This window comes from Xenopus laevis, chromosome 3S (genome assembly GCF_017654675.1).
Source record: "Xenopus laevis strain J_2021 chromosome 3S, Xenopus_laevis_v10.1, whole genome shotgun sequence".
Classification (NCBI taxonomy): Eukaryota; Metazoa; Chordata; class Amphibia; order Anura; family Pipidae; genus Xenopus; species Xenopus laevis.
This window is the reverse complement of record NC_054376.1, coordinates 31,095,104-31,116,873: the sequence shown is the minus strand read 5'-3', so window position 1 is coordinate 31,116,873 and position 21,770 is coordinate 31,095,104. Positions and strand designations below refer to the sequence as shown.

The 21,770-nt window shown below is 37.3% G+C and overlaps 1 protein-coding gene across 13 annotated transcripts in view; it reads left to right on the top strand.

Moving 5' to 3' along the window:
* Positions 1-21,770, top strand: part of LOC108712767 (AP2-associated protein kinase 1) — an 82,513-nt gene that overhangs the window by 49,609 nt on the left and 11,134 nt on the right. The window contains exons 14-20 of one of the 13 annotated variants that reach the window (XM_041588159.1): positions 1,343-1,500; positions 2,633-2,749; positions 3,992-4,090; positions 7,660-7,761; positions 12,301-12,393; positions 13,008-13,118; positions 16,788-16,892. In XM_041588159.1, coding sequence (XP_041444093.1) covers positions 1,343-1,500; positions 2,633-2,749; positions 3,992-4,090; positions 7,660-7,761; positions 12,301-12,393; positions 13,008-13,118; positions 16,788-16,892 — 785 coding nt within the window. Of the gene's footprint in view, positions 1-1,342; positions 1,501-2,632; positions 2,750-3,991; positions 4,091-7,659; positions 7,762-12,291; positions 12,394-13,007; positions 13,119-16,787; positions 16,893-21,770 lie in introns of all 13 variants that reach the window. The other 12 variants (XM_018255177.2, XM_018255171.2, XM_018255170.2 and 9 more) reach the window with 12 other exon arrangements.

The following is a 21,770-nucleotide window of genomic DNA, read 5'->3' as shown; positions in this document are numbered from 1 at the left end:
GACAGCCTTTCTGTAACTCGGAGCTTTCTGGATAACGGGTTTCCGTATAACGGATCACATACACATTATAATTTAAAGCATGTATTCTGTTTATCCAGACCTCTCTAGAAATAGCTACAGTATATTGTTCCTGTGTACCACTAGTAAAATGACAAAATTCTTTTTTTTTTCTTACCCATGTTTACTTATTTTACATTTAAAACTTTGCCTACTAAGCATTCTTGATTATATACTGTCTCTCATAACTATGAAACGGATTTAAACAGTTACATGTTTATAAAACATTCTGTGAGACTCTGCAAGAATTAACTCTTGGAGCCTTTCCATTGGGAGTAAGCGTATTAGTTCCTTTGTGGGAGCATGATGCAGGCATACCCACTGCACAGCACTCCTCAACTGTGTGTAATGTTATAATTCCATATTATATGTCTGTCCTGCTGCATGGAGCCCAAAATCATGTTCTTTCTTCCTCCAGTGTAAGGGCATAGACACACGTCGAGATTCGGGAAGATTTAGTCGCCCGGCGACAAATCGCCTCTTCTTCGGTCGTCTCATCTCCCTGAACTGCCTTCCCGCTGGCTAGAATCTAAATCGCCAGCGGGATGGCACTCGGAGAGCTTCGTTTTCCAAAGTTGTCTCATGAGGAAACTTCGGGTGACTCCGGAAAACAAAGCGCTCTGAGTGTCATCCCTCTGGCAATTTAGATTCTTGCCGGCAGGAAGGCATTGCAGGGAGATTAGTCGCCCGAAGAAGGGGTGATTTGTCGCTGGGCGACTAATCTTCCCGAATCTCCACGTGTGTCTCTGCCCTTAGGAGTAATGGTGGCCATACACGGGCTGATAAAAGCTGCCGACAGACCGAGTCGGTAGCTTATTGGCCCGTGTATGGGGCCCCCCGACGGGCTTCCCCGATCGAGATCCCGCGATCCGACCGCCCGTTCCCATTCGTTAGGATCCGATCATTGAGCCCTAGGGCCCACGATTGGATCGGCCCGATATTGCCTACCTCAAGGTGGGCATATCGGAGAGAGATCCGCTCGTTTGACAGCATCGCCAAACGAGCGGATCTCTCCGTGTATGGCCACCTTTAGACTTTGACTAGGCAAATAGGTGGACACAGAGTAACCAAATGCACAAAGACTAACTAGATTACCTAGTCATATTGCTTGGTCATAGGTAAACAGTTGATAGCCTTGGTTAGCTGATATCCTCTGTGAGTGTATCTGGGTTTCACACTTCAGAAATGATCTGTTCATCTATTTAATCCTAGATTTAGGCAGTTCTGTATTGTGTTTTTTTATTAAAATGTAACATTGCATTTTGCCTGATTTCCCCATTCACAGGTCAGCTACAACCACACCTTCTGGCTCTCCTCGGACCTCCCAGCAGAATGTCCACAACCCGCCAGAACCTTCTGGCTGGAATCCCTTTGATGATGACAACTTTTCCAAACTCACAGCTGAGGAACTCCTAAATAAGGATTTCGCCAAGCTAGGAGAAAGTAAGAAAACCTTCCTTTAAGCCATTAAACTAACGTGTGATACACTGTGAGTAGTTTTCAGTTATTCTATTTGTCAAACACAGAAACTATCCAGACTGCAAAGAAGCATTACACTGGCCAAATCTCTCTTTCTGATATTGCTTCTCTATCTTAAAGGAACAGTTTAGTATAAAAATAAAAACTGGGTAAATAGGCTATGCAAAATAAAAAATGATTCTAATATAGTTAGGCAAAAATGTACTGTATAAAGGCTAGAGTAATATATCAGAACTGAACACTACATCCTGCTTTTCAGCTCTCTAACTCTGAGTTAGTCAGCGACTTGAAGGGGGGCCACATGGGACATAATTGTTCAGTGAGTTTGCAATTGATCCTCAGCATGCAGCTCAAATTCAAAAGCAACAGTTATGACCCATGTGGCCTCCCCTCAAGTCTCTGATTGGTTACTGCCTGGTAACCAATCAGTGGAAACCAAGAGAGTTGCAAAGCAGGAAGTAGTTTTCTAGCTATTATGTTAGACATCCAATCACTCCAGCCTTTATACATTACATTTTTGCCTAAATAACTATATTAGAAATATTTTTTATTTTGCACAGCCTATCTGTTTACTTAGTTTTTATTTTTATACTGAACTGTTCCTTTAATAAAGTTAGATATTCACTGGCACTCTCCAGTTTGGCTATATTTTATCACAATTTCTGAAATGGACCTGTGTGTTAAGGTCCCAACCAGTCAATTTTCAAATATAATATGCTCAGATATGTTGGTAATTGTATTTGAGAGGTCTTGTCTGCACACGCCTTTGATTATGAGCCACAAGTAAAATGGCTTTTGAGCTGCCCATAAGTTAATTTTTCGTAGACTTAGTGAGCCAAGTTGATTTTTCAATACTCCAGCAGTCAGCAAAATGATTGCAGTGCTATTAGAAGCCTTAAACATGTTCATAAGATAATATTGGCTTGTGGTTGGCCTATAAATTCACCAAATCCATGATTATTGAAATGGAACCCATCAAAAGTAAATATCTACTGAATTTATCACTATTTCAGCTAGTTTCTTCCCTAACTGTATTGGTGTTAAAACCAATATAGTAAGGGAGCCTATGGTTTTTATTTTTAATATTCCCTTTTAGGCAAACCATCGGAGCAGCTGAGCCGCTCAGCAGAAGATCTCCTGTCTGGGTTTTCAGCTCCACCTACTGTGTTTCAGGCTGATGCATTTGGAACTTCACTCTTTTCCAGCGGTTCAGGTGATTATAGTCTTTGCCTCTCCTTAAAATGTTATTACCAATAGAGCCAAAAATCTGTTTTTCCTGTTCAATAAATTTTGTTAAAGGAGCATGGCAGAATGAATTTCTGCACAAGTTATGGCGTCTAATACCGTTTTGCCCTATATGAAAAAATTCAAATGGAAAGCCAGAATACCAACTACTGGCAACTAGTAGTGCAGCAGAGCTGTTACATTCTGAAAGTTTAAACAGATTGCACTGTGAACATTTAACTCTGCCTGCTTAATTTCAAAATGATGTGATTTTTACATTTAAAATTATTATGGGAGAAGACTCCTTTAGTCCTGTTTTACCAGTTTGTTTTTCTGTACTACGAAAGCCTGTTTATGCCCAAGATGCAGAATGGGTAGACTGTATGACGAGTCAAATGAAAACAGCTTCTTATGCTTTCTTGTATTGGAAGGTGTGAATGAATAATTTTCACTATAGCACAGTGACTTGTGACTATAGGGGGGGGGGTGCGGGTGTTAGTTTAAATGTCAACACTCCTTGTGATGCTTTTTAATTATAGACTAAAAACATGGGTAAGTACTGTATATCTTTCATGATTTAAGTGCAAGGAAGGAAAACTATACTCCCCAAACAATGTAGGTCTCTATAAAAATAAATATCATAAAACAGCTCATATGTAAAATCATTTTCATAATAATATGCTTTTCTAGTAGTATGTGCGATTGGGCCATCATAAATTGAAAATTGCCTTTTTAAAAAATAAGGGCCGCCCCCTGGGATTGTATGATTCCCGGTGCACACAAACGAACCAAATTAACTATACTTGTTAGGTCACATGAGCCGATTAACAGACAGAGTTGTGTCTTTTGCTTCCACACGTCTTCCTGTTACAGTTAGAGCTGCAGTATTTCTGGTCAGGTGATCTCTGAGGCATCACACAGACCATCACGAAATGGTGGCTCAAGGCAAGAGATGTAAAAGGGCAAGATTTACTTAAATATATATTCCAGTTTGTTAAGATTCTTTAATATGCCACTTAATAGGATGTAAACTATCTGTTGCTTAAGTGTTCATTTTGGGGGTATAGTTTTCCTTTAACTGTTTTACTATTGGAAAGCGTCATGGTATCATTAATGGCTCAGTGGTGGGATTTGAGATTCTACAAGTTCAGGTCTCCTTTCTGTCTTTATTCTTACTCCTCCGTTTTCTCTACTTGTTTTTCTCTCTCTCCTTAATCCTTTGATTCTTCAGCTGCAGATAAACCTGTAGATGCTCAGGGGCCCAGTCCTGGCTCTCAGCTGCAAAAAACATCTGATTCTTTCTTGCCTCTCCCTCTGTCTGACACCCCAGGTAAAAAAAAACAAAAAAAAAAAAAACTTAGATCAAGAGAAGAGCAGAATCTTGCCCATGTTTCATTACAGTTGCAATAAAATTAGCCTGCAATGGTTTTTCTGAATGGGAAAAAACATGTGTTAAAGGGGGCTATTTCCTAAAAAAATCAGGACGCATGCCTGTAATTTCCTGTGCAGGTTAACCCATGGAGCTCACAGATACAGGATCCATTATGTGGAAAACCATTATCCAGAAAGCTACTAATTACAGGAAAGCCATCTCTGATAGACATAAAAACAAAAAGTTCATATTTTTAAAAATGATCTAATTTTTCTCTGTAATAATAGAACAGTACCTGGTACTTGATCCGAACTAAGCTATAATTAATCCTTATTGGAGGTAAAACAATCCTTTTGGGTTTAATTTGTGTTTGAATGATCTTTTAGTAGACTTAAGGAATGGAGATTCAAACCCAAACAACCCCAGGTCCCGAGCATTCGGATAATGGGTCCGACCTGTACAATCTCTGGTGGTCTCCTTTCCTTTCTGCACATGCAGTTTTCTGTGGTGGGTTCCGCAACCATTTTTTTCAGATAAGAAATGCACGTGAAGATGAGGTAGAGCCACACTAATGGGCAGATTTATTAAGGGTCGAATTGTAAATTAGAATTTTTTAATTTTTTTTTGTCAAAATCGAATTGGGAAAAATCCAAACTCGATTAGAATTTTAATTCGAATTAGAAAATCGAGATTTATCAAACCTTGACCATTGGAAGAATTCGAATTCGACTATTTGCCACCTAAAACCTGCCAAGTTCATGTATAAGTCAATGGTAGAGGGCAAGTGAGCCATTTGACTATGTTAATAGCCTTCCAGACATTGGAGTTTTTTTCAGAGAAGAAACTCAATTTGAGTTTAGTCCAATTCGATTCGAGGTTAGGATTCGTTCAAGTTTTAGATATTTGATTTTTTTGATAAATGGACCTCTAACTGTATATTGCTGTATGGGACAGTGATCATAAAGGGCAGCACCCCTTCCAAACTTTCATGTATTAAAGTTCTGTGATATATCTAAGGAATGTGTACAAGCACTGGCTCCTCATATAGCTTCTAAGAATGTATATAATATGAATGACGTCATAGATCTTAATTCTAATACACCGTTGTGGAGAGCTCAATACCTCTAAGTAAAAACCTTTGTAGTGTCAGGTGCTGTACTTGAAGACCCCTTCCACAGGGTCATATCTATATGCAAAAGAAAAATACCAGCAGCGCAATGTGTGAGTTGTAGTAGTGCACAGCAGATTTATTCAGCCCAAACACATACAAGATAAGACAATGTTTTGGACCTACAAGGCCCTTTGTCAAGTGTAACATCGGGCTTGACAAAGGGTCTTGTAGGCCCAAATGTTGCATTATCTTTTATGTTTTTGGGCTGAATAAATATGCTGTGGACTAGTGATGTGCGGGTCAGGAATTTTCCCGACCCTAACCCGCCCTGCTCCAGCCCGCGCCCGCCAGCACCCGCGCTTCCGGGGTCCTTTTATAGACCCACGCCAGCGATGACATCACAATGATGTCACAAAAGGGGCAGGGCGAGCAGATGCAAGACTATAAAACCGGAACCCGCGAGGAGCAGTGCGAGGTCAACTCGAACCCGCCCGACCCGCGGGTCCCACGGGTATCAGGTCGGCCCGCACATCACTACTGTGGACTAATAAAACTCACACAGTGTGCTGCTGGTATTTTTATTTTGCATATACCAGTAGATCTTAACTCAATATACAATAAAATTATCCTTTCCTACTTTGGTTAGGAAACGGGAGCAGCATTACATTTTGTAGACAAAATTGCAAGCCCATGCCATGGTTGCTGAACTATGACACACAGCCCTTGGCTAGTCCATGAGTGCTTGTGGATCACATGGGGAGGCACATTTATCAAGGGTCGAATTTTGAATTCATGTGAGTTTTTTGAACTCCCTTAAAACCGATTGGGGGAAATTTATTAAAAAAAGCTAATTGTTAAAACTCGGACTAATTTTACCGATTTGAAAACTCGAATTGAATTTGATTAGAATTATACAAAACTCGATTTCAGTTTTTTCTCTAGAAAAAAAACCTTGAATGTCAGGAAGGCTACAAACATCACCAAATTGATCCCTGGACTTCTCCCATTGACTTGTACAGTAATTCGGCAGGTTTTAGGTGGCGTATAGTCAAAGGGCCAGAGTATGATAAATCTCGAAAATCGAATTTTAATTTTTTAAAAACTCGAATCGAGTTTGGATCATTCCCTAGTCTTAACCATAATAAAATATTGAAAATTAAAATTTTCAATTTGCCCCTAATTATAGTTCAATTAAAATGTCTTGGTTAAAACATGCTGGTTGCGAGACATTGTAGAATGCAAGTTTCTTTCATGTGATGAATGAATAAAATGCAGGTAGGGCACATAATTATGTGACAGAAGATGATGATCATATCAAGCTGATAGAATCCCGAGGAATGATTTCCACCAAATGATGGCAGATGTGTCTGTATTGCTGTTCTGCATCCAGAGATAGACTAGCTACACAGAGCCTCAAAGTTAGGAATGGGAAGGGAGAGTGAGACCCTGATTCTGAATAACTCTTAAAGGAACAGCATGAATGATAAAAAAAGAAAGCAAGTCTTGTCTATAGTTCTGTGCAAGATTGGCACATAAGCCTTTCCAAACCAGAGATCTGGCATTCTTATATTTGAAATACACTGGAACCTCAATTTTACATCCCCTGATTTTAAGTTTTCCCTCATTTTACATTGTTGGTTTGTGGGCCCACCTACAGTATATATTATGCATAATACGTTTCCCTAATTTTACATTTTACTGGATTATACACCATTTTTTTCTGGTCCCCTGAAAAACGTAAAATGGGGGTTCTACTGTAGTCATTGCCTCTACGTTGTACTGTGAAGGGGTCACAATGTTGGCTTTGTACTTTGAGGTAATAGAGAGCTCTTTAACGTTGGGACCAGAGGGCTGGTTTTAAGACTTAGGTGTACGATGTAGGTGGGGTGGGAGAAGGGAGAGAATAAGAGAGAGGATGTTGAGCCATGGTTTATTATATTTGACAAAAAGAGTAAAATTATTGCATGTAATCTTCGTTACTGAAAGTTCTGGCACTTCACTACTGATGAAGGTTATTTTACATATCAGATTAAATCCATTACATTACTGAGCACAGAGTCCAGGCATATTTTTTTCTTGTGGTATTGCTTACATGAGCTTGAGTATTTATCGACAATTTATTTCCGTTTGTGCCTTGTGTAACTCGGTATATCATAAATCTGTTCTGTATTTAGTAAAATGATGTGCTTAGTGGCTGTGTTTTTCCACACTATACCAATCTCCAGGAATAAATGGCTCCTGGCTTTCTAGCAGTTTCTAGCATCCCTTCTAGCTGGATTGCCCATGGAATCCTGTCTCCCTAGATCTACCTTTTTGTTTTGGGAATACTTTCCTGCACCTGCCTATGCTTTGCTCTCCCTTCATGAAATGCTCTTTTTTTTATCTGTTCCTATATCTTTCCTCCTCCTCTAACCAGAAAAATTGATTGAGGGTCTCAAATCTCCAGAGCCCCAGCTTCTCCTCCCTCACCTTATGCAGCTGGCAGATCCCTTTGGGAGCACAACAGAGGATGGAAATGGTAATGCTTATATCTCTATGTACACTCATTTCCAGAGATAATTCTATAGCAGTGGTCCCCAACCAATGGATCTTGTTTCTCTCTGACCCCTTGGATGTTGCTCCTTTTGGCCTCAAAGCAAGTGCTTATTTTTTAATTCCACATAGGGGCTACCAAATAGCAAATCACGGGTTATCGTTTTAACCCCAAGAACTTTTTGCATGCTTGTGTTTCTCTCCAACTTATTTTTACATTTGAATGACTCACAGATGAAAAAAGGTTGGGGACCACTGTCGTATAGTATCTATTTGCACTTTTTGCTGTCACTAAATAAAGAAGTTCTAACTGCTGAAAAAGTAAAAACTGGTAAAAATTTCCCATCAACGTCAATGCTATCGGCTGCACTGCCATTATTTTACCTCTCTTACTGCATGTTTAAAGGGGCAGTACACATACAGGTATAATTAAAATGTGTTAAAGCATTTTAGGTGTTAAAAAAGAAAAATTATTTAATTTTCATGTGTTTGTTAAGCAATGCATAGGGAACATGAAGGTTTTACATTGTCTGCATATCCATGGGCATTTAAGCACTGGATGAAAAAGAAAACTGCAAATAATGGCCAGTATAGGCATAAAGATTCTAAAACCACAGCTGTATCCACATCAGCATTCCCTCTCATTCCTTCTTAGTTCTGTGTGCAAAAACATTTTTTTTGTGCACGCATTTTAAACTTGTGTGTGCAGTTTTTAAAACTGTGTGCTCAGGTCAGTAGAGATCCAAAATTGTTGCTCAATGAACATTGATTCATATCTACATTAACCTTGTCCTAGTGGGATTTGTTGCCCTGTGATTTTGACAACGCCCAGACTATCAACATGCAAACTGGCAAATGCCAAATGGGCAGCTTTAACTTGCCGTAACCAGTGCTTTAAAGTGAGACTGTTTGGGCATTTGAAATTCCAGGGCCTATTTTGAATCTCTCTTAATATTTATGACTTATTGGTTAAATTATTGTGAGCCAGTGAATTCATATGGCTAGTTCTCCATAAACGTACCCAGCACCTGTAGTGGCATCCCATGCCAAGTTCAAGCTATACCTTCTAGAACAATTAAATGAGCGGAACATTTTACTGAAGACGGTACAATTATTATTATTATTTTAGGGGTAAAATTGCATTACCCTATATAAGCTCCTTCATATTTATTAGGAACATCGTAGCAGAGGGGCAGAGAGGAGCTTATTTCCCTTCTCTGTCCTGGAATGCTGGACTTTAGTGAGAATTTGAATGTAAAATAATTTATGTTCCATGTGCACTGTAAGTAGAAGGAAGTTAAATGGTGGGAACATAGTCTTAAAAGACTATAGGTGGAACATTGGGATTGTATTGGACACTTGTCTATACTGCCACTTTAAATGTAAAGGTTTGTTTTGCAAATTCCAAATTTTTCAGTTTTTTTTTTCTTTTTGTCTCATAGTAGCTCAGTGTGCACACATCAGGTTTTGTGCCACAGGAAAACCATTCCTCCTATGCTTTTAATAAGTTAGTGTTTATGTGTAACATGCACAACTATCTGCTTAATGCTTATTCCATGTGGTTTGGCAGGTGTATGACATCTGTGTAGACCTCCTAACCTCTGGTACATAAACCCAACCCTTCCCCAGCTGCTGTTCATTTTGGACTACACTTTTATTTAATAATACCTAGAGGCGGCATTATAGCTGATTACAATGGACACACACACACACACACACTCGCACACTTGTTTTGTTCATTTGTTTAACTCCAGTGTCATTTTTCATAATTTTTTTAAAAAAAAATTGTACTGAAACAAAGGCTTTGTTATATAAAGGGAAGGTGTCACCGAAAATTGAGTGTTTCGTATAATAATATTCGTATAATGTCCTCTAATGTACTTGTAAAGTGTAATCACAAGCCCAACCGTGACAGTCTACCCTCATAATTTAAGTCTTCCATCCCTCTAACCAGTTTAGTTGCACTCTCTTCAGCTCATTTATACCCCTCTTAAAGGACCAGTAACATAAAAAAAAAATTTTTTAAAAAATTAATTTGTAATTAATGAAAAAAAAAAACCAAGACACTTTTAACTTTAAATTCGCAAAGTCTTTATTAAGAAATAACCAATAACCAATAATAATTGGTGGTTTTTTTTCGTGAAGTACAAATAATTTTTTTAAAAAAAATGTTTTTATGTTACTGGTCCTGGAGTCCAAAACTGCACTGCATACTCCAGATGAGGCTTTACCAGGGACCTATAAAGAGGCATAATTATGTTTTTATCAATTGAGTTAATGCCGTTTTTTATGCAAGACAGAAATGTATTTGCTTTAGTGGCCACAGAATGACACTGCCCAAAATTAGACAACTTGTTATCTACAAAGACCCCTAGATCCTTCTCATTTAAGGAAACTCCGAACACACTGCCATTTAGTGTATAACTTGCATTTATATTATTTTTGCCAAAGTGCATAACCTGCATTTATCAACATTGAACCTCATTTTCCAGTTTGCTGCCCAGTTTCCCAACTTAGACAAATCACTCTGCAAAGTGGCAGCATCCTGCATGGAACCTATAGTTCTGCACAATTTAGTATCATCTGCAAAAATAGAAACAGTACTTTCAATGCCCACCTCCAGGTCATTTATAAACAAGCTGAAAATCAAGGGACCTAGTACAGAGCCCTGTGGTACTCCACTAACAACACTGGTCCAATTAGAAAATGTTCCATTTACCACCACTCTTTGTAGTCTATCTTTTAGCCAGTTCTCTATCCAGGTACAAATACTATATTCCAGTCCAACATTCCTTAATTTAACCAGCAACCTTCTTTGTGGCACTGTATCAAATGCTTTAGCAAAGTCGAAAGAAATCACATCCACTGCCATCCCAGAATTGAGGTCCCTGCTTACATTCTCATAAAAAGAAATTAAGTTAGTCTGGCAGGATCTGTTACGCATAAAACCATGTTGGCACAAATTCATAGTATTATTATAGTATATTAACCCTTCGAAAATCTTTCCTACTGACGTCAGACTAACTGGCCTATGGTTTTGAGGCTGAGAACGGGATCCCCTTTTTGAATAGCGGCACCACATTAGCAATTCGCCAGTCTCTCTGCACTATGCCAGACCTCAATGAATCCTGAAATATTAAGTAAAGAGGTTTGGTAATCACAGAGCTAAGCTTGCCAAGTACCCTGGGATGAATACCATCTGGCCCCAGACCTTTGTTTAAAGGACCAATTATAATTGCTTTTCTTATAGCCTTCTTCTAAGTTAAATTTATTCATATCTTAAACAGGAATTATCTTTCCTTTACATTCTCTGAAATGGATAGTAGTGTTGAAGGGCTTGCATTATTGTATGCACATTGCATTCCTTCCCTGCTTATTTGCTCATATACAAAAGAGCTGTTATGTTGGTTGCCTTTATTACTTTAATATACAATTTCTAATCCCATTAGCTAAAAATCATGATAAATATAAAGGGGGGTTTAAGATGGTTTGATTGGTTGTAAATAGGTTATATGTCTTTTAGGGAAGTTGTACAGTTGGTGTAGCTTTAACACGGGTGCCCAAAAGGTAGATCGGGATCTACCAGTAGACTTTTAACTGGTGATCAGTAGATCTCCAAGACACTGTCAACAAACAGCTTGTCTAAATCACCCTTTTTTTTTTTTCATTCAGATATTTATTATATCGTAATAATAATACATTATAAATGATTAAATTCTTACATATAGCAATATAACTTTTCCCATAAATCAATATAATATTTAAGTAATACAAAATGCTAACAATGCTATTATGGATGTAGATCATAATGGGACAACATCACTAAAAGTAAACCCCACATTAGTAAAGTATGGGCACTCCTGCTCTAACATGACTGCTTTCCTCTGATACACAAGAATTGTCTGTTTTGCTGGTCAGCTGAGAAAGGGACTGTTTGCATAATCCATTAATGTCCCAAAGCAATATATATTTAGTCATAAAATGGTTTCTTTATACAGTGACCAGTGTTGAATTGTGCATGCCAGCCAGAAACTTAAATCTTGGGGAAAATAGAGAATTAGGACGGTCTCCAGGATCAGTGTGCTGCACTGATTATTGGAATTTCATATTGAAAAATTTGGTTGTATCTGTACTGTTTTAGTGTCTGCTACTGGCACAAAAGTGTCATGCAACTATATATTAATTTTGTTGAAAGTACAGCCTCCGATATCAAGTTTGCTTGGAGTTACAGGTCCACCATTTTTTTCTGATTCATACACTGCAGCCTGTTGGCTAAGAAAGACAACAGTTACACGGTTATTGATGTTAAATTCCAGTGCTAAACCTAAATTTCCATAACTAATAATGTCTTTAGTTGGAAGTGTTCCTTTCAAAAATACTGACTAACAAGTGCTCACTTTGTTCAATATCCTCCTCATTTCATCTCTTCTCTTGCTGTTGTCCTTTTTTCTTACACATCTTGCTTAATCATTCATGCCCTCTGTTTCCTGGCTTCCATCTCTATTCATTGCACAAGGAAAATCAGAGCTGGCAGTGGAAAGCCTCATTCCTGGGCTGGAGCCTCCAATGCCCCAGCGACTTTCTTCCCAGGCAGACTCTGTTGCTTCAAACCGAACAGGTTGGTGTCTTAACAGTAGCTTAACTTGTTCTTTGTGCTTCTGTGGGCAGCCTGCCATCTGGAATAATTCAGGTCCCTCCTGACCGACCAATACACCTACCTACCTTAAAGATTTTTTTATTTCATTTAACTGACGATTTAACCACCGTCGATTGGCAACAGGATTGTTATATTCCTTCAAGTTCTTTTGGAAGTTATCTCTTTTGGTTTCGGTTTTCTTTAAATATAACTATTCCTATTAGACATTGCAAGACAAGGTAGATGCCTTTCTCTTCTAACCCTGCTAAAAATTAGTTAAGCGCCATGACTGCTATCTAGAGCTCATCCTTCAAGCACAATAGAAAGGCACCAGATCTTCAAAACCCAAACAATAGCAACTTGTATGGAAAAAATGTCTGCATGTTCCTGTTTTAAAACCAAGACCATTCTGTTGAAACATTTTTATTTATTTTTTTATTGAGGCCTTTAAAAGATGGTTTTCTAAATGTTATAATGACCATGAAAGTACATGACCTAGGTTGATCATTGCAGTGATGGTTACTATCTCAGATGCATGTGCTGACACTTTCCTGTCTCTTTAATGCTTCCCATTGAAATCCACCTGTTGCTGTCAGACTCCCTCACTGGGGAAGATTCTCTTCTTGACTACTCTCTTCTCTCTAACCCTGTGGCTGATCTTCTTGACGAGTTTGCTCCTGTAACACATTCAGCTTCGGTTTCCACAGGTAATGGCTAATTTGCAGTCTCTGTGGGGTTTTTTTTGTATCTATTTGTGTGATGTTTATTCATTTCATCTCTTTTTTTATTTTTGGTGGTTTGCCATTTCTTCTCCAAACCTCTCCAACCTGGTATTCTCCAGACCTGTAATTCCTTCCTGTCTATCTTAAATGACAGCTGCTGCTGGTCTTCCTCTATTGAAAGCGTGAGATCAAGGAGTTGTTCTGATGTTTTAAAGATGGTTTCTTCTAATTAAAACCCTCAGTGTGCAATTCTGTATTTTATAAGGTTCATAGATTTGTATGATTGAAGTTGTTAGAGATTGGGGCTAATTAATGAAATATCCAATTCTGTAGGACTCCCAGCAATTTGATATCTTCTTAATTTTTCAAGATCTTTTTCAGACAGTCAAGAACTTTTTTAACAAATAGACACCTTTTTTAAAGTGCATACTTGTGTTAATGCATGGAAATGTGTTCAACTGCTTTTAGCATTCCAGGGCCATTCTTGTCTTTTGGGATGCAGACCCAGTGCAGGTCAGCAGCAGCGTCTAAGCACTATCGACTCTCTAGTTCCTTATTCCTTGATAGATATTGCAAGCGAGGAGAAAGAATTCAAATTCAGAAAATGTGTTCAGTCTAAAACCTTTATTTGCAGAAAGAAAAGCAGGGCTATCTGGCACTCAAGAGAATCCAGAGGGCCAAAAAGTATGAAATAAAAAGCTATGTTTATTAATCAAAGTTAAGAAATATCACATCTCCATAGTGCAGGATAGCCCTGCTTTTCTTTCTGCAAATATTATTTTTTTTTGCTCCCTGAAGCTGAGGGTCTTGGGCTGGTGCACCTGGACCACTTGATCTACTTGGTGAGCATTTATGTTTATATACATCTATGTTCTGGAGCACCTCCTTCTCTTCTCTTGTCTCCGTCTTAAACCTTAACATATGTTTTACAAAGAATCAATAAATCAGCCCTATTTTGGTGTTAGTCTGGTTAACTTTGGCCATCTTTAGAGTAGAGGACTTCAGTGTCCTTCAGCAGGCTTTGTGCCAAGTGGCTTATTTCTCAAATGAAATTGGCTTTTGAGATTTATTGATCTTTCAGAATATTAACTAGGGAACTTAACTATTCATTAACAATGCTGTGAACATATCATAACGGAATTGCAATAAAATTATATTGTTTTTTTTATGCTAAAGGTACAAGCTGTGACAGCTTAAGGTTATTTCAGCTACTTCTTCTTTTTATGCAAAGGTTGTAATTATAGAAGAAACTCTGCTTAACTTAATATGTACATAAAATTTGGATGTGGTTAATTTCCATGGTACTGTGAATTTTAGATGTCTCAAGCAGGGCCGGAACTAGGGGTAGACGGAAGAGGCACCTGCATAGGGCGCAACAATGGTGCCTGTTAAAAAATTCTTCTGCCTACTCCTAGTCTAGATTCATTCTCGCAGCTTTCGTCTACCTCTGTCACTTGCCCCTCTGTCCCTCCCCTCTTCTCTGTCCCTCCCCTTACGTTTCCCCTTTTCGTTGCCCTTCCCGATTTTATGGCGTTTGTGCGCACAAACGGGGGGCAGGGCTAGCTGACCAGTATGCCTAGGGTGCCCAGTCGGCTTGGCCCGGCTCTGGTCTCAAGACTGGAGATGGGAGAGTTTGTTCTTGCAACTTATCTGCAACTCTGCAGAGATGTCATTTGTAGTCACGCTATTGCTGCCACTCCGCCTTGTGCTTCATGCATGTTGCTGCCGAGTCTCCAATATACTTGTGTACTGTTTTTTTTTTGTTTGTTTTTTTAAAAGAAACCTGATAATATGCAATTTGATTCCCCCTTCATTTTATTTGCTCTGGCTGCTGCAGATAGGAAACTTTAGACCGTCCCTAGCTGCTCTGCAGGGAAACGATCCTACTTCATTTAATTCAAACCAATGACAGGGGAACATTTTTCAGTAAAGAAAGTAAAAATTGGATTTTATTGTTTGCCAATACATCCCCTTAAAGGATACTGTCAGCAAAATAAAAATGCTGTATTCGTTCTTTATAGTTGTGAGCAGTAAACACTGTAGTTCTGGGATGGAAAACAAAGATGTAGGAGCACTGCAGCTAGCTTTCTGTATATATTGTATTCTGTATGGATTCTAGATTCCTTTATAATAGGGAGGTTTACAAAATGCAAATATTACAATCCACGTGTTCAGTTTATTACAACTTTGATACCAGAATTTGTTAACGTTAATTAAAGCAGAAGCATATAGAAACTTTACTTTTCAAATGCCATTTTATGACAGTAGGATCTATTCAACCAAATAAATTATAACTATAAAAAGAACATTAATTGGATTTTGAATGTTTGGCTTGCCTTATTTTTCAGTGCAGTGCCAGAGGGGTTAAACTTGGTCTTTTGTCAACCCAATTTAACTACAGAGTTAAGATCATGTAGAGTTGTAGACATAATCTCGAATATGCATTTCCTATAGTGATTATCCTTCCAAGATATTTCCATACTCCATATTCATTATACTTGTTCACCATACAGACATGTTTGTCACCCAATTGATCACCATAGTGACGTGTTTGTCAACCATCTAGGAACACTGAGAATTAAGACTCCTTTGGCAATATATTGACACTGTGTTTACAAAAACAGTTGTATGTTTTTTATATATATATATATATATATATATATATATATATATATATATATATATACACATATATACATACATACATACATACAGTAGCTGTGGGATATCTACTGAAATTTGACTTATAAGGATATTTTTTGGCTCCAGACCTCTCCTCTGGGTCTAACTTTTTAGTTGAGAACCCTTTATGGCACAACAAGTTTACAGATATATGGAAACACTGTATTAGGTGTTAAGCCATAGTTTCAAAAATATCTAGGACTGATAATAATTGTTCCCCCTACATTACCCTAATTGACCTTTGAGCTTGGATTCTAGGAGTGTCTAGATAAACAAATGGGCTAACTCCCCACATGTAACTATAATTTGCATTGCATCCATGTCCCTCTGCCACACATCATTGCCTTATACATACAGTGAAGTATAAGGACATGGCTTAAATAAATGTGCACTTATTTTTATTTGCAAATTGGAGAGGGCATCTGATCTGCAAAGTCCATCTTTTTTGAAGGGAGGCTGTAAGAAAAAACAAGAAACTCTCATCACTAGATGCCAAATTATTTTTCTGATAGAACAGATATATTTCAAGTTCACAAAAAAGTTTGGTTTCATTGCTAAATGAAGATGAGAGCTTTTTGACTTTTAAGGCCATTTTATGATTTTACACTTGGAACGAGGCCATTGTACGATGGACCATCATGTGCAGTAACTGCTAAACACATCACTTGCTTTTGCATATAGCTACTGAGCTATCCTTTTTTTTTTTTTTTTTGTGTGCATACACTAGGATCCTACATATCTTCATTATCAGATAATTATATATTATTTTAAGGACAATTCTTGGCTTCATCATCTTGACCTCATATTTTTTTTTCCTGTCTGCCTTCCCTTTGGCCAGTTTATTTTCTCTTATTCAGCCAATTAGCTCCCTATTTCATTCTTTCTTGCTTGGCTTGTGTGTGGAAAGTCTAACAAGCTTGTCTTTACTGCTGTCTGAGCTTCCCGCTTCTTTTTCTCCTCCGCACGCTGCAGACGATACTAACCTGCTAACTGGCTTTGATATCCCGGACGATACAGAAAAAAGGGCTGATGATGAATTTGATCCTATTCCAGTACTGGTATCCAAAAATTCCCAAGGTAAGACAGAGGAAGGTATTCAGGGGAACAAATAAGACACAAAACCTATGACTGCAGGTTAAAATCCATAATTTGCTTCTAGAAGTGTTCCATTTCTCCGATACCCCCCCCAAAAAAAACCTCTTATTATTTGAACTATCCTATACTATAGTTGGTATACATACAAGATATCCTTGGTCTAATGTGTAGAGATGCACCAGTGTCTTGATTTTTAGATATAATACTTTATTTTAAAATAAAAATTTCTAAACTAAATCCAAACCCTCACAATTGCATCATGTTCAAATATAAATCTTTCTATTTCAGGTATCACATACTTTATTCACACAAAATGATGGCTTAGAAGTTGGTTCAGTTGAACACTAAAGTTTGGTCTAATTAAACTCTTGCAAAAAAATTGTGTCCCAGTTCAGTTGAATGTTGAACCAAATCATGGATTTGGTGCATCTCTATGTTGCGCTCCTTAGACACTTGCAGTGTAGTTTGGCAATAAGAAAAAGAAACAGAAGAATGGCAGAACATCTCCTAAAGCTCAACATTTTGATGCATTAGCATCTCAAGCATAATAAAAGCTAGTACAGGATGGTTTGTTGGTGTGTCTTGTACTGTGAGAGGTACAGGAGAATAGTTGAAATTGCATTGCATTGAAAATGTGTCTGCTTTAGCCCTATAACTAAACAGACAAATCTAAAATTTAGTCCATCAAATCCAGAAAACTATCTGAAACATAAAGAACTAAAGCTGACATTGTACTAGGCCTTTCTGATGCAGATAAGGGGCATCTCTCCCCATGGCTTCATTTTGTTACCTAGAAGAAAGGCCCTGACAATTTTGTCAAGAAAAGAACACTGAGATATTAGCATTACATTAATATGAAAGCAAGTGTATAATCACAATTATGAGTTTAATTAATTCATGAAATTAGTGCTTTACATAAGCTGGTGAAAACAATATTTATATTGTTTTCATTAAAGAAAGCAAAGTTGTTTGTACAGTGTATTTGGTTAGGTATGATGTTTTAGTATTATACAAAAAAAAAAATATCTTTTTACATACCAGTGGAGCTTCTAAGGTCACTTTAAACCTCTATATGAATGTAACAGAAATGTTACAAACCATTTTGCACTTAAGTGCAAAAAGACAGTGGTAAAACATTAAGGGGTCTATTTATTAAAGGTCAAGTTTCTCTGTTTAAAATCAAAAAAAAAACTCAAATTTTTTGAGATTTATTATGCTCCAAAGCAGCAAAACAAAAAAATCAGAATCCAAAAATACTCTGTCGACAAAATACCTGTCGAATTCATGTAAAAGTCAATGGCAGAAGTCTCTGTAACCATTTGAAGATGTTTTTTGCCTTCATTATTATTGGGTGTTTAATGCTGGCTTGCACTTGGAAACTCTAATAATTCTAGTTTTTCGATGACAAATTCACGCGTCAATTAGAAAAAGTCGCACAATTCGATTTGACACTTGATTTTTTTTTTCGACCTGAATTATTAATGAATTAGCCAAATTCATGTATGGGAGTTAGGTTGTGTTTGTTTTATTCAAATCAACTGGGATAAGGATTAGCCATATCAGTGATTAAAACATGCTAAAAAAAACAATTACCTATAGAGAATCAAGATATACAAACACTTTCCAAGCCTCCAATTATTTACCTGTTTCATAGGTGGGCATACTACCCTTCTGCTAGTTTTATTAGTCATACTCCATGCAACAGGAACTCCTGACCTATATATTTCCATTCCTCGGTCATGATATCCTATAAATCTGCCCTCCTGGTGGCCCTTGAGGTATAGGGAGACACCACTAAAGTAGTGTGAATGTGTGACAGTTGCTTATGACACAATGACCTCCATTTCTGAAAAAAAATAGCTCATTCTAAATGTAACACTATTTTTTCTTTAGGGAAGGGTTGAATTGACATTTTGCTACGTGGAAGCAATAACCCAATATCATCAAACCAGATAATGTGCTATTTTAACAAACACGTTATTAGTCTGTAATAATAAAACCATACCTTGTACTTAGGGTTGCCACCTTTTCTGAAAAAAAATACCGGCCTTCCTATATATGTATCTCTTTTCCCTATTCATAACATTGGGATCAGCCATCATTTTTACCGGCCAAGCCAGTAAAATACCGACCAAGCCAGTAAAATACCAGCCAGATGGCAACCCTACTTGTACTTGAGGCTAGCTAAGGTAGCATGAAGCCATGTCCATGCTGTGGCTCGACTAACGTTTGAATGCAGATCAATTGTTTTTGTTTAGCAGTGCCTTACTTAGCATTTAAACAGCCGAGCAGGCAGCCATCTCAACAGAAGATTAGATAAATTGCTTCTAAAAAAAATAAAAAAATGAGTATATCAAATAATGATATAGTAGAAATAAAAGCAGAGTGACCCTAGTAGCCATGACGTTAAAATCCAAGGCGTATAGGCACAGAAAGGACAAAGATGAGTACTATTTTCATGATACTGAAGAATTATCCTTGATATATAGGTTATATATATACTTATAATACACAAAAGCCATGAATATCTTGTAAATTATATCCTTATAAACGGTGAGTAGTGATGTCATCAGTTATAAACGGTGAGTAGTGATTTAATTTCTGTCACATGACTCACTAAAATTTGTGTATTATAATTAATAAAGTACCCCCAGTTGTAAAATATGAGGATATTATAAGTTACCTCGGAGTTCCATGACCTGTATAAAAACACTCGGCCTTCGGCCTCGTGTTTTTATATGGTCATGAAACTCCTCGGTAACTTATAATATCCTTATATTTTACAAGAGGGGGTACTTTATTCACTATATATTCTTATTATTGAGACTTCTTCTCAGAGAAGTGGCCTTCCTCCTTTTTCCAAATGATTCTGTAGGTTTTCTGGTGTAGCTGATAAACTTCAATCTTTCTGCATTCTGTCTGTTTCTTTTACTTTGTCCAATTCATTTGTAAGTTCTCTTTGGAATGACATCAGCACTCTCATTTTATACCCAGGTCACCTTCCATAGACCCTTTTTTGCTATAGAACATGTTCTGATGTATTCAAGTTTTTTTTAGAGACCCTACTTGACCTCTATGCAGAGCGCTTAAAGCAAGGGCTATAAGAAGAATTATTAACCTGAGGTTTTGAGTAAGGGATCCAGTTTCTTGTCTGTATATATTTGCATATAAACATAGTTCATGTTTATGGGGCAGGTTTATTAAAATGTGAGATTAGAACTCACCAGGGAAAAACTCGCCCATTCCTATGGGGTTTTTAGAATCTTCTTTATCAATGGAGTTCCTTGTTTAATAAATATTCTTTTAAAAATCCCATATGAATGAATAAAACATAGGTGAGTTTTTCTGTGGTGAGTTTTTCTAGTGTCACATTTTGATAAATCTGCCCCAATGTGTAGCTTACATGTCCTTTTAAATGATAAGTTAACCTGTATTTTTTAATTCCAAGATATTAAAGGGTGCATGTATTCATTTATCAAATTCCATGCGTGTATTGATCAAATTCTGAATATATCTCCATATTATCTAAAAAAAACTCAGACCAAATCCGTACGGGGTTTTTTTCCCCCTATTTATCAATACACTTTCCAGAAAATGTTTGTTTTCAGGAAAAAATTTGAATTTTTCAGAATTTACACCGGAAAACTTCTTATTGTTGCACAAAACCCAGCGCAGATCAAAAAATCTTTGGGACTTCTCCCATTGACTTATACGTAACCTCGGCAGCTCTGAGATGCCGGATTTTCGCATTCTGACTTTTTCCATCCTCAGGGTATAATAAATTCCGAAAAATGTGTTTTTTTTTTAATTCCGATTTTATACTAAAAAAATACAATTTTTTGGGGGTTTTCTGCATTCATAGTTTAGTAAATAACCCCCTTAATGTAAATTAATTTTGTTACAACAGCACCCACCTGCTGGTTGGTTTCCAACCATTTTGACCACCAAGTAGTCGGGGCTGCTGGTGAGGAAAGATCTGAGAAAGGTTTCAAATGTTTCTTCCAACCCCTTGTTTTCCAATCCTGTTGGTTGAATGACCATCAGGTGGTGCAGTTGTAACAAAATCCTTTCAGATTAACAGTATATGTATCCTTTACTAACTTGGAATTAAATAAATAAATAAATACATTTAAAAAAAAAATAGAATAGAATAGCAATCTCATCAATTTTACATTCATTTATTTTTAAGGTTCACTTATCCTTTAGGAGATGAATGGATCACCCATTTATTTTCTAGGAGAGATAAATTAACTGCAGTTGTAACAAAATCCTTTCAGATTAACAGTATATGTATCCTTTACTAACTTGGAATTGAGATCAGGGGCCTTCTAGGAGAGATCAGGGGCTTTTGGATAAATATGAATTTAAGATTTCCACATAAAATTCATTGACGTTTTTATGCAATCTAATTGATTCTGAGCACTTACATAATGTTGTATTTACCTTATACTTATCCAGTAACACTAAGGGGCAGATTTACTAAGGGTTGAATTTCGAAGTTAAAAAAACTTCAAAATACGACCCTCGAATTGAAATCCCTCGACTTCGAATATCGAAGTCGAGGGATTTTTGAACGATTCAAACGATTCAAACGATTTTTAGCGATCGATCGAAGGATTTTTATTCGACGTAGAAAAGTGCACTGGAAGGTCCCCATAGGCTAACATTGCACTTCGGTAGCTTTAATTTGGCGAAGTATGAAGTCGAAGTTTTCTTCGATTATCGAATGGTCGAACGATTTTTACTTTGAATCGTTCGAATCTAAGTCGAATATAGCCTATTCCATGGTCGAAGTATCCAAAAATTTACTTTGAAATTTGAACTTTTTTGAAATTCGAACCATCACTCGAGCTTAGTAAA